Raw genomic sequence first — 12,795 nt, forward strand, 5'->3', positions numbered from 1 at the left:
AAATAGCCGGTATCGGGCGGGGTAATGGGTTCGACGTACGGCGGGTCTCGGGCGGTCACGTGATGTATCATTACTCGTGCGGCCATCTATATTTTTGTGGAAAGGTGTGATTTGGGGTCCGCGAAAATTCTTGCTATTACTCATTACTCAGCCTCATACGGCAGGAGCGTGAGGCATACATGCTTTTTCAGGCTCCCACCGCAACTAAAAATGAAGGTGGAGTTTCGGAGTCCGAACGCCGAGTCGGAGCAGTGAAGATGGGGATGTAAAAGTGGCGGTGGAGGGATGGTGTAGATGAAAGGGGGGTATTGTGATGATCGCAATGATTATGCGAGTGTGCTGGAGTTTTCATAATTACGATTGGATGAATATTGAGGGAGTTGGAGAGGTTTTGTTTGGTGACTCTTTTTGGAGAGTTCGAAGAGGTAGGTTCATGGATCTGAAGATATTTACTGACAACTCGGTGAATATTGGAGCTAGAGAGTAGCTGAAAGTGGGAAAATGTAAGGCTCAATTGGGGGAGTCTAATGGTATTAATTAGAAATAATTTCGTGGGGTTATTATCGATCTGTAATTCCTTCAATTCCCCCCACCCCACCCGAAATTAAAGATCGTCACCTTGGCATGTAGAGATTAAGCACGTGTGATGATTGTGAGTTGGGGAGGTTGGTTGGAGGAGGTTGGGTGGAAGCGTCATGCGGTGGGATGACCAAGTTCGGTAGTGGCGAGGTGTTGCTCATAACCTGTAGCCCGACGATAACCCTGACTAATACGGAGTGTAAGTATAGGTGGAGAGGTAGGAGTCCAGCCGCTACCACTGCTTGTGGAAAGCAGACGGACGAATGAGAGTTTGATTTTTGGAATTGTTGAAATGTCAGCTTGCGGACGGTATAGATTTATCGTCATAGCTCGACTTGAGTCCGACGTTCAGCTAGCGTAATGTTCTTACTAACTTAACAAAGTAGAGCTGCGTTGTGAGAAACAGTCATGGAAAGAAATATTGCGAGACAAGTGTGTGAAATTTCAGTGTCAATGCAATAGTTTTGCAACAATAACTCCAAATGATTTCTTTCCATGATTGTTTCTCATATATTGACTCCCTTTTACATTGACTTCCTTTTTGGTGTTGATTGACTTCCTTTTACAGCAATTTTTCGTCTCTAGAAGAGTTCCTTGCTAACAATTTCTAACTAAATCCCAACTATCATATAACAAAGTCAGTTAGACACCAGAACAGTCACGAGAGATGGAACAGAGAGAGTGCTGCTTGGTAAACGGGCGCGCCTTCCAGAAACGACCTCAGTAGATGTACTGTACTGCACTGTACCCCCAGATTCCCTTCCACTAGGATGAATAACAGCTCTCGGATGTGGAACTCGAGGCTCTCAGAGAAGGATCTCTTAACAATCCACCAAACTAGCATCGCTGATTCTGCTATAAGTATACCGCACGAGAATGTACTACTCAGTGACGTACAAGTGCTGAAGTGAACTATATAGACCTGTCATTCTGATAAATCTAGCACAATGGTGTCTTTCATGTCTAACCTTTGCGTGACAACCGTCATCGATTTTTTTTTTTTTTTTTTTCTATATTACATTCATTTAATTATAACTTTGCTGTGAAAGAAATAACCTTTGAAATGAATGTACGCTTTACACACGAATATTTACTAATTAAACACGTTTAGTGGTCATGCGTCCAACTTGGCACGTACCTATTTTCCAAGTAAAAAAAAATAAAAAAAAAACCTGGTTCAGTCCCGGTTGTAATGTTGGGTCCACCATAGCTTCGCGTGTTTGTTCCGTTCATCGGGAAAACGCCACTCCAGTCTCTGGTGTTTTCCACTGCCAGAATCAGCACCCCACTGATTCCAGCTAACCCAACTAATCCTTAACAAACTTTACCTAGGGTTATTATATAAAATAATAAAATAATAAAAATACTGTGGTGGACTACGCGGCCCTGCTACGCTGTTCTCTCGGTGGCCTCGGCCCCCCTTTTACGCTTGCTATTGTGTCTTACTTCGCCAATCGTGGAAGTGCCTGCGGTTGGTCCATCGTCGAAAAACACATCTGGGGCTTCCTTCAGGAATTGAAGCAGGACCCTGTTGGACATGTCCCAGGGTGGCGTCGTCCCCTGAGGTACCGGAGGGATCTTTCCCATCTCCAGATCCCAATAGCCAATTCCCCGCCAGATATTTTGCGTGTTTTGACTTGTTGATGTTTCCGGGGGCGTCCACTGTTCCACATGCCCCTGTGGAAAGAGGGGAAGTACTCCACATTTCGACTCGGTAAAAATCCAGTCCTTTAAGAGAGTCCACTGACGGGAATCTTCATCTTGGTCAACATGGAAAGAAGAACTTCGCCACTTGCAGCAGAAGATATGCTCGTGCAGATCCTGAATGATGGCCTTATCACAGAGCCCGCATCCTGGATTCTTCTTGGTGAAAACGTGGTCGTCAGGGTATCTCCATTTCACGAGCGGAAGTCGAGATATCCGCATGAGGTGAAGAACTTGTGCTTTGTTGGCGTCGGCGATGTAGTGTTTTCGAAGGTCATGCATTACCTCCTGCCAGACCATGTCGTCAGAGATGCCCCCGTAGTCGCTTCGTTGAGTCCACTTCTTCGGTCGTGCAAGTGTGTGTGGGAAGTTTGGCAAGTCGGGAGACGAGGTCTTGTGAAACATGAAGTTCTCTAGAGTAAGTGGTCCCATGCTCCACCGGAGGTGGTCGATTTCCGATCGATCTCTCAGGCCGAGAGTTGGCTCTTCTTTCAAGGTTCAACTAAATGTTCAACTAAAAATCACAACATGAACAGATCTAACCCAACTAAAGCACCCCGAATTATTGATCTACAATATCGTATCCCCTAAAACAATAATCCACACGCTAATATCGTGCCCACTGAACTGATCTATACTACGATAACCCCGCAATCCCCGTAATCTCTGGCAAGACGTCAATATGGCCATTCGGTAAAGTACTGGTTCAGGAAATCAACTATTTTAGTTTGAATCTTCAAAACACCACATCTCCTTCAATATTGTTTCTATCCAAAAGCAAAAAGTTCCATCACGTTTCAATTGTCGTGTTGTAGCTCCTGTAAAGATTCGAGCCAGATATACCCCAATCCAACTCTTCTGAAGACCCCCAAATACCAGACCCTGTCATGCAGCTCGGAGATGGGTAGGTTTAGCACGTGATCCCGAATACAAGACCAATGCAACCAGTTTCCACGATAAAACGAGCTCAATCTGGGCGCAAGGACTCTGGCGACGCTACTTGACTTACTTGAAACCCAACTAAACTCTTGAACCGTTTATTGGGACACCCACAGTCCCGTCCTTGTTTCAACAAGAATACCAACTATTACAGCCAAGCTAATAATTCTCAACTATTGAAATCACCAGCGAAAATCTCAGAGGAAACATATAAATTAGATTAAAACAATTATAATAACAGTAACAGCAAGTCATGACTCATTATGGCTGGAAGTATGGACCATTGTAGTGGTCATTCCACCAGACTCCTCCTCATCAGGCCTTCTCTCTGAAGGTCCATTCACACCCTGGGGTGCGAATGGCTTATTCGTCGGCGTCGTCGGCATCGTCCTCCGTCCGCACATACAAATACTTCATCAGATTCATCTCATCAGTCCATCGTCGGAACCGCTTGCCATAAATGTACAGCGGAATACCAAACAAACACAGAAAGATCTGGGCTCCTCCATATGCCAGAAAGACCGTCTTCTGACCCCGCGACTCCACAGCCATGGTGTTGAACAATGAAAAGACAAAACCAAGCACGTTCTTAGACACGTTGAGAGACACGAGCGCCTCGGACGCAAACATCTTGTACGAGTCCACGCAGTAGGTGATGGCTGTTGTCGAACCCAACGAGCAGCCAAAGCCCAAAAGACCGAGGAAAATACAAACCACGGCCCAGTGGTCACCATCGTGAGTGGCCCAGCCGTAGCCCATAAGGCCCATCGACGTGGTGATCATGACTGGCACAATCATCACAAGACGGAACTCGGGCTCATAGACGCCATTGTTGTGCCGGCACATGATTCGCACAAACATGTCGGAAATCTTTCCAGCCACCGCAGAGCCTAAACAGCCGCCAATGAAGGTCGAAACGTAAAGCAGACCAACAGAAGTGAGCGGGAAGTTGTACGGCTGAGACGAAAAGATGTGCGAAATCGTCTCGGACACGACAATCAACCACACGACCGACATGGAGTACACCAGTGTTGAAAACATCACCGGAGGATACAGATAGAGAACGTAGGGACGTAGGGAGATCATCCACAACTTGTCCTGGCTTTGTCGGCCAATGTATGGCTTCAGGGTCTGAATGTACGACTTCTTAGGCACGTCTTGAGACGCCACAGAAAAATGAGACGCGTACGAGAGGTTTCGGGAGATGTAGGAGGGTCGTCCAGGTGCACTAGTCGATGGTCCAAACCCAGGGAAATCGCCATCTCCTTCCTCCTGATCCTCCACAGCAAAAGAGGTATGCTTGGGGCCGTGGTGGTCATGTGGAGTGTCGTGATCGCGCAGAATTGAGTGCTTCTTTACCATAGGGGGTCGAGGTGGCGTAGAAGAGCCCAGAACGCCATCTTCGGGGATGGGCAGATCCACCTCGGGTTCGTCGGCGGGAGGAGCCGTTGATTCGTCAGCAAAGGAGACTTCCCGAGTGAGTGCGGGAGCGGTAGGGTTTGTTGCATCCTCCCGAGCCTCCTTGTCGGCTGCTTCTTTCTCAGCGTCCTTCTCCGCTGTCTCCTCCATCTCCCTCAACTCCTCATTGGCCTCCTGGACGTTGATTTCATCGAGGAAATCACGTCTCATACTCTGCCGCGAGTTCCAGCTCATGAGTGAGTTTGCTCTTGCCTCCTGTGCCATCATGGACTCCTCAAGGGACCGCTTGTTGGGGGTAGGTGCCCGAATGAACCATGTGTCGGGCACAAAGAAGAAAATGAGCACAAAGTCCATGCCCACAATGATGGCTAGGACCCAGAAGACCCAATTCCAGCCCTTGGCGGAGATGATGAACGCCGACACGAGAGGAACAATGTTCTTGCCGCCCAGCATGAGCAGTGTGTAGATGCCCAGTCGGTAGGCTCGTTCGTGCATAAAGTAAATCTCGGCGATGGACGAACTGGGCAGAGACTCGGTGGGGGATGCGCCGATACCCATGATGATTCGTGCACCAATCAATGAACCGAACGACTTTGCAGCACCACCCCAGATGGCGCCTCCAAAGAAGATGAGGCACGAAATGAGGTAGATCATGCGCTTGCCGTAGATGACGGCGGTGGGGGCCAGGATTGCCGATCCCACGGCCATGGCCAGCATGAACGCGCCAACGAGGTAGGAGAGCGTGTTGAGCGTCACGTCAAACTCCTTGGCCATGATGTTGAAGCCCGACGCGAGAATAGGGGTCTGGCCTCCGGAGATGAAGGAGTGGAAGCCGATAACGAGAAGAGCAATGTCACGGCGCCAGATGGGCCAGTTGAGGGGGTCGTTAGGGTCGTTTCGTGGCTGGGGAAACAGCACGATGCCTCCGGGGGTCTTCTTGAGATCCGACGAGTCGCTTTCGGACGACGCCTTTGCCCTGGCAACGGTGGCGGGATCAGTCACGACGCCCGAGGGGGTGGTGTCTGAGCTGTCCCCCTGGGTGGCGTTGGCGGCGTCTGCATCTTCACCTACCCCATCGCCGTCGTTACGGGTCATCAACTTGCTCTCCTTGTCTCTGTGACCCATCATCACGACCGTGCCTGTGACCTCGCCGCCGTAGTCCCGGGGCTGTAAGATTCCGAGTGATCCGAACATGTCACTGGGATGTTGTGGTTGTTGTGGTGGTGTTGGCTATGTGTACTTGTGTCACTGTCGTCGTATGGCAGTTGTCACTTCTTGAATGCCACGTCCTTGTGCCACGCCCTTGAATGTCACACGTTCTTGAAAGTCACGTCCTTGCACTGGGCGATACCGTACTGTACTTAAAGACACGGTGTCGACTGTCGCTGAAAATGACTGGCGATGAGAAAGATGGACGGACTGATGTAGAGGACACGTCAAAATTAGCCCTCGGTCTTGGCTCTATCAGTCTATGCGATATGCAGTGGAGGAGTGGAGTGGAGTGACGTGGTGAATGAATGATCAACTGAGGCTGAGGCGGAGAGTGTCGACTCGCGGGCAAAAGGAGAATGTCGAAGGTCTAAAAGTCGGGGCAAAAAATGTTCCACAGATCCGTTTGTGGAGATGCTGTCGACGTGGAGATACTGGTACTGGTACCGAAGAAGTATGGTACTCGCACAGTATTAATATTGCACTCCTCCTGCTGTATGCACACTCAGGGATAAGGTCATCTGCAATGTTATTTAGAGATTTTTGAGCGATAACTTTAGGAGAAAAACCTAGATCAGAACGGCTGAGCGAAAACACATAAAAGTCGACCGAAAATCGACCAAAAACGGGCGGAAAGTAGCCGGGGAAAGGTGGTCACGTGACAAACCAATCCTCCCTGAGTCCAATAATGTTCTTGGAATCGCAATCCGTCTACTAGAACTTCCTTTTCTGGTCTCCTCCATTCGCCCCCCCCCACTTGTATCCAAAAATAGAGCTAATTGCTATAGTATGTACACACATGCGGAAACAGCCAAGAACAACAACCAAGTCCAGGGGGGATAAATTATCAAGGGGGGAGACCACATGAACCAAACACGTGGTATGACGTATTTCGGACAGTATTGTAAGCGGAGGTATTGATTGTTGGTCACGTGATTCGGTGGGTATACGCTGAATCTCTCTCTACATGGTTGGTGGTGATGACGTCAGTCTGAATAGGGGTCCAGTTTGAGCTGAAGTGGGTCGTCGATTTTGATTTTCAAAGTCTTTCTAGAAACATCTTAATCCCGAGAGTATTTTGGCGCCATTATTTCCCCGATATCTCGCGTTCTGACCGCCTATGATTGACTCTTGTCACCCCTCCCACCCCCACCACGCCTTGTTATCATCATGACGTCACCCGTACGCACAAGGGTTCCCCGCAACGGTCTAAACAATGTCACGGAATCCAAATGCTAATACAAGAATGTGCGAGCATCTACGAGCATCTACGAGCATCGCACTGGATTGCACTTTGGGGCCATTGACGTCTCCAGCTCGTATCGCTTCTTTGGCGGTACATGTGTCGGCTTTTGACCCGGCGTTTGCTGCCAAGCCGGCCAAAAAGTAACGTGAAAGAAAAGGAAAAACGGTACGGTTCTTGAATCAAAGGAATGCAGGACTGAAACAGACGTGATGGAATGCGGGGTGAAGAAGTGAGTACATGTTGGAGTAGAGGCTGGTGTGTGGGTTGGACGTGTACAAGTAGGTACAGAACAGTGCTATAATTGCTGGACATACAGCACTCGTCTGTAGCCCATTTGTTCTAGTCTGGCGGCGTTAGCCAGTAGTCCCGCATGACGTACTCTGGATGTCGAACTGGAACCGTCAAGTCCGCAGTGTCGATAGTCGGAGCTATCTTTATACAATCTTGTACACGCCGTCCTAATACCCCTACTTGTAGATCTACCCTCCACTCTAGCTCTACTGTTATGAGCAATGTCTCATAGAAGACAGTCAGAGGACACACTTTTGATTACTGTCTCACAAGTTGGATTTCCATCATTGAGAAGATTGCAAGAGGCAAATATGGTCTCAATACCTACTATCTGCTGTCAATACCCACTGAGTGCACTTATAATCTCTGCAGAGGCTGTGAGACTTGTTATGAGGCGTCAGTAGAAGTGGAAAACTCTAGTTGGGAGAATTACTTGGTAATAGTTGAGTAAAAAAGTGTGCTGGGGGTCCTTATCAGTCGAACCAGACAAGCAAATACAAAACAGACTACATCAGTTGATTTGAAAGAAGTACTTTACCTATTAAAAACCCAGTTACAGAAATACTTACTGCTCTTCTGGTGTGATATATTCATTCTTTGGTTGCTTCTCAAGTAAATCCAGTTGAACTTATACTTAAGTTTGTCTAACCCACTAGTTATGGATGTCCGTTCTCTAATGCACTCATAACTCGCTCAATATCAGAACCAGCGAAAACCAAGAAGGTCTGAAAAGATTCAAAGAGTCAGGGGAACAATTTTGGTACCATTTTCGTCCATTTTCTTCTCGAGATTTTTGTTCCAAAGAAAGGTCTTGTCGTGAAAGAACTCACTAAAAGAGATTTAGATCCATCCCTTGGCTGGTCCGGTGATGTGGGGAAGGGTTAAACTGGACTGGCCGGTTAGTCTGAGAGGTGGGACTGAGGAGATTGGTCCGAGGGGTTTTGCAGAGACTGGTGGCAGTCCTGTTTCTTTGCATCATCTACGAACGCTTCATATTACAGTCTGTATATTGGGTACATCAAACTCGATACTATTTACTCCTCCTCCTTGACTTTCTCCTCCGCCTTGACTTTCTCTTCATCTTCTGCCTTCACCTCCCCATTCTCTTCCCTATCCTTGACATTCTCAATGGCCTTGAAACCTTCAACCAGGTCCACGGCCGACAGCTTCTGAGCCAGAGGAGCGACGAGCGAAATGGCCCGATCGACAGCCACCTGGACTCTCTGAACAAGAGGAGGAGGTGAGCCGGTCACAGACAAATCAGAGAAGGAAATCGTGGCTTCCATGGCGTCGATCTTGATGTTGGCCGACTTGCCATCCTCAGAAACAATGTACGAGTCTCCAAACTGAGCTTTCAGAATCGAAGACAGCTGCAGAACTCGTTCGTCGAGAGAGGAGTTTGAGTGGCCGTCTTCATGGCCATGAGAATGGGCACATTGCTTGGAAGACATCTTCACCGACGCTCTGGAGTTGTCCACTGTCAGCAAAATGGCCAGAACAGCGTCGGCAATGGAGTCGTTGAGACAGGAACCCACCCATTCAATGGTGCAACTTGTGGGAGTGTGTTTCACTGTGACCGAGTTCATCACGACGAATGTGGTTCCCGCAGAAGTGTCGGAATCACCCTCAACCTCTTGTTTGAACTCCTCCGCAACCTCCTCCTCCTTCTTGACCTCCTCCGCGGTCTCATCCTTGACTTCACCCTCCATGGTCACATCTTCTACCTCCTGTTTCACCTCCTTGTCCTCCTCCTCCTCAGCCACGTCGTCCTCCATCTCCTCAATCTTAACGTTCTCCGTCTCTCTCATTTCCACGTATCCAAACATCTGTTCGAGATGGTACTTGACCAGATCCACTCCTGCGTTGACCGTCACAGTCTGTCGCTCCAGAACGGAAGAGGTTGACAGTCCAACGTGTTCTCTCAGGTCAGCAACGCCCATGAGTCCGTAATTGAAGTCTTTCTGCACAACCACTCCAGAAATTATTTGACCAACATGCGGCTTTTCCTCGGCCATTTTGCCAACCGTCTTGGCCACCTTCACGCCCTTGAACGCGAGCTCGACTTCTTCGCAATTTCGAGGATTGTAAATGGTCTTCTCTCTAGGACTGTTCTTCAGGCCTCGATACTTGGCCAAAAGAGCAGCCTTGAGACGCTGCATGTTGTTGAGCTCACCGTGGACCAGAATGATGTTTTTGGAATCCACGAGATCGATGAACTCAGAGTTTTGCTGGAAATCCACGTGGGCAGCAAACGAGAGCTCCTCCACCGCCAAACGTCGCGGAACCTTCAGGTCCGGATTCTGAGCTGAGGGGATCTCATTAGGCTCGTTGATAATCTGTTTCGCCATAGTTCCTTCAACCGAGTAACCCGTCAAAATGAGCGTGTTTTTCGGGTCAGGTGCCCATCTCTCCAACAGAGACCTCGAAACACCGCTCTGCAACATTCCAGGAGACGCCACCATCACACAGGGACCCATGTCGTCGAAACGGTCCAAATTCTTTATGTTTTTGATATACTTGAACCGGAACGGGTTTGTTTTCTGGTCTCGGAAACGTCTTCTGATGTTGTCGTTCATCATGTTGATGTAAGTCTGGTAAACAGCGATACACTTTTTGGCCAGAGCAGAGGCGTAGTAGATGGAGAACTCCTGGAGGTCAGGGTGGGCTTCCCAGTACTCATCGAGAATGAGAAGAATCTCCTGGGCTCGTCCAAGAGCAAATACTGGTAACAAACACTTTCCGCCCTTGTCTAGTGTGCTGTGAATCAGTCCCGTCAGTCTCTGCTCACGTTCTAGACGCGGCAAGTGAGTTCCGGTGCCGTATGTGCTTTCACAAATGAGAATGTCTGGTTTCATGGGCGGCACCTCGGCCTGGTTCAAGTGACGGTCCTCTTCTCGAGAGTAATCGCCGGTGAACAGCACCTTGACGCCACCGACTTCTATCGTGTACATGGCTGCTCCGAGCACGTGACCGGCATGGTACGCTGTGAACTTGACTCCGTTAACCTCCATGGTGGAGTGGTAGTCGATGGTTTCAATTTTGTTGAACGAGGCGGTGAGGTCGGCCTCCGAGTAGAGATCTGGGTCCGATTCGGCTCCAGAGGTGACTCGCACAAAATCGGACAAGAGCCATCTGTAAATACCCTTGGTGGGATGGGTCATGAATACCCGGCCCTTGAAGTTGGTCTTCTGCATCACATAAGGGAGAGAAGCAGCGTGGTCCAGGTGGAAATGTGAAATGAGAAGAATGTCAATGGTTGAGAGATCGAACTCGTCGTAGAAAGGCAGGGAGGCGAGGCCGGAATGGGCAGGATGCACGCCGGCATCGAGCATGATAGTCTTGCCTTTGAACGAGATGACGTGACATGATCGGCCAACTTCTCGGCCACCTCCGAGCGCCACGAATGAAAATGTGTCGGAGTCGTCGGTCTGGGTTAGCGGGAACTGAAAAGAGGAGCCGTGAGTCTGGCCCTGACAAATATTTGATATATCGTAGACAAATGAGATCCCAAAGAGCCGTAGTCGGATTCAGCACTGGCAATTCAGTCAGTACCAACAGAAGAAATCTTGAGCGATCAATAACTTGACAGTGGCTACTGCAGATTTGGTGGTCGCCTGTGGATTGCTGTAGGCAGAACGTCTAGTCTGACATGCTGACAATTATCGACAAGATGTAGGGGATTTTTAGGCGACTTGACAATGACAATAACGCAGAAGTGGTGAATTGGGCGGTCAGCATGGAAGAGTACTAGACACACCCTCATACGGGGGAGCAACCGCTGGGAGATGGGTCAGTCTAACAGAGAAGAAAACGCCGCAGTATTGTGAACAGAGAGCACGGAACTGCTTTTCACGAGTGTAGGGGGGATCGTGGCTATTCAAGTGACACAGACTGAATGGTACAAACAACCAAGAACCATAAAATCGCCACACAAACAGCCTCGGCGTCTCAGTACATGAGCTGACCTTTCTGAGCACGAGGTCTGCCCACGAGTAGAAAGTGGCCCGCGAGTAGCAAGTGACTCACAAGTAGAAAGTTGCCCACGAGTAGAAAGTGACCCACGAGTAGAAAGTGACCCACTCTGAAGCACATGATCTGCCCACTCCACCGCGCCATCCTCCACCTGCTATCGTCTACACCTGGACGGTACTGCACGTTAAGTCACCATACCTCCGTCCCCATGAGACAGGCTGTAGTCAGTGTCAGACTGCAGATCACATGATTGGTCACGTGACCTGGTCCCCTGCCGCTCTCTCTCTCTCTCTCTCTCTCTCTCTCTCTCTCTCTCTCTCTCCTCTCTCTCCTTCTCTCTCTCTCTCTCTCTCTCTCTCTCTCTCTGCCAGTCCATCCATCCATTCATCGCTAGTCATCCACTCAAGTCTACGGCGGCGGCCTGTACCGCCATTTCCTCCGTCCGTGGTCATATCTCTCTGCGAATTGTCGCATTTCGTCGCGCTGGGCTCCACGTGGTTGGCTCCAACCGTCCAACCATCACGTGACTTCAAATACTCACCTGCGATTCGCGTTTTTCAGCCATGATCCGAGTTTCAACTGGTTGTTCTGTTTGGTGGTTACACACTGTTTTCGAAATGTTCACAACTTAATGTAGTCTCGCAGATGAACTTTATTTGGCTGGAGGAGACAGGACAGATGGGGGCCCAAAAGGGATTATAGAGATTTTTCAGAGATGGGGAATTGTCTGTGGGTTTATTATAGCCCTGTTTTGATCTGTTTTATGTTTTTCGGTTTCTTATTTGGTCAACTTCCAACAGTTAATGTTTTATAGCTATATCTCTGCCAATAATAAACATAATAGTCCCCTAATTGCACCATTGTCTTCTTGAGATTCCCAGGAGTAATTTGATACCAAAATTGTTTATGAAGAATTTCAATCACCAACATTTAGATCCCTCATTCATCTGAACTCAGCACGAAATAGATCGACCCGACGCAACGCAACATCACCATAATTAAAAACTTGGGCAAGGTAATTTCCGAGCCGCACGGCTAGGGGTGGTGTTTCGAACTCGCTGAAAAAAGGACCAATATGAACGACTTTAGAATCAGCGTGTACTCCAGGGCCGCTGAATCTTTTCAGTCCAAAAAACCCACCTGTTGTGATAATAAATTCTCCATTTCTGGACACCCCAACATGTTTGACGGAGGACATTCGCCGTTATAAGATGATATACGTGATTTATCACATTGATGGCTCGCTCCACAACACTCTACAGTACCCATCCAATCCAAATAATTCAACTATACACAATATTAATGCTCTGTGAGTTCCTCTTCACAGATTTCTCTAGCAGGGAGGAAACAAAAGACTGTCTCACACAGTGGGGCACATTGCCCAAAGACAGCGCTGCGCTCCTCGTGCTAGCTCACCAAGACTCGTTACTCGTCTT

At 48.7% G+C, this 12,795-nt stretch overlaps 4 protein-coding genes across 4 annotated transcripts; 1 reads left to right on the forward strand and 3 right to left on the reverse strand.

Moving 5' to 3' along the window:
• Window positions 1-1,968: 1,968 nt before the first annotated feature.
• Window positions 1,969-2,715, reverse strand: YALI1_F05543t (uncharacterized protein; the record flags this gene model as incomplete). Its single annotated transcript, XM_068283245.1, has 1 exon — window positions 1,969-2,715. The coding sequence occupies one exon, from the start codon at window positions 2,713-2,715 to the stop codon at window positions 1,969-1,971; it is 747 nt and encodes a 248-aa protein (XP_068139346.1).
• Window positions 2,716-3,585: 870 nt separating this feature from the next.
• YALI1_F05574g (uncharacterized protein) lies at window positions 3,586-5,835 on the reverse strand (the record flags this gene model as incomplete). Its single annotated transcript, XM_504964.3, has 1 exon — window positions 3,586-5,835. The coding sequence occupies one exon, from the start codon at window positions 5,833-5,835 to the stop codon at window positions 3,586-3,588; it is 2,250 nt and encodes a 749-aa protein (XP_504964.3).
• Window positions 5,836-5,948: 113 nt separating this feature from the next.
• YALI1_F05575g (uncharacterized protein) lies at window positions 5,949-6,327 on the forward strand (the record flags this gene model as incomplete). Its single annotated transcript, XM_068283246.1, has 2 exons — window positions 5,949-6,137; window positions 6,184-6,327. 2 exons carry the CDS (start codon window positions 5,949-5,951, stop codon window positions 6,325-6,327), a joined length of 333 nt encoding a protein of 110 aa, XP_068139347.1.
• A 2,094-nt stretch (window positions 6,328-8,421) lies between these two features.
• Window positions 8,422-11,503, reverse strand: YALI1_F05624g (uncharacterized protein; the record flags this gene model as incomplete). The annotated part of the gene is made up of 2 exons (XM_068283247.1): window positions 8,422-10,815; window positions 11,414-11,503. 2 exons carry the CDS (start codon window positions 11,501-11,503, stop codon window positions 8,422-8,424), a joined length of 2,484 nt encoding a protein of 827 aa, XP_068139348.1.
• Between the last annotated feature and the right edge of the window lie 1,292 nt (window positions 11,504-12,795).

Source organism: Yarrowia lipolytica, chromosome 1F, assembly GCF_001761485.1.
Source record: "Yarrowia lipolytica chromosome 1F, complete sequence".
Lineage (NCBI taxonomy): Eukaryota > Fungi > Ascomycota > Dipodascomycetes > Dipodascales > Yarrowia > Yarrowia lipolytica.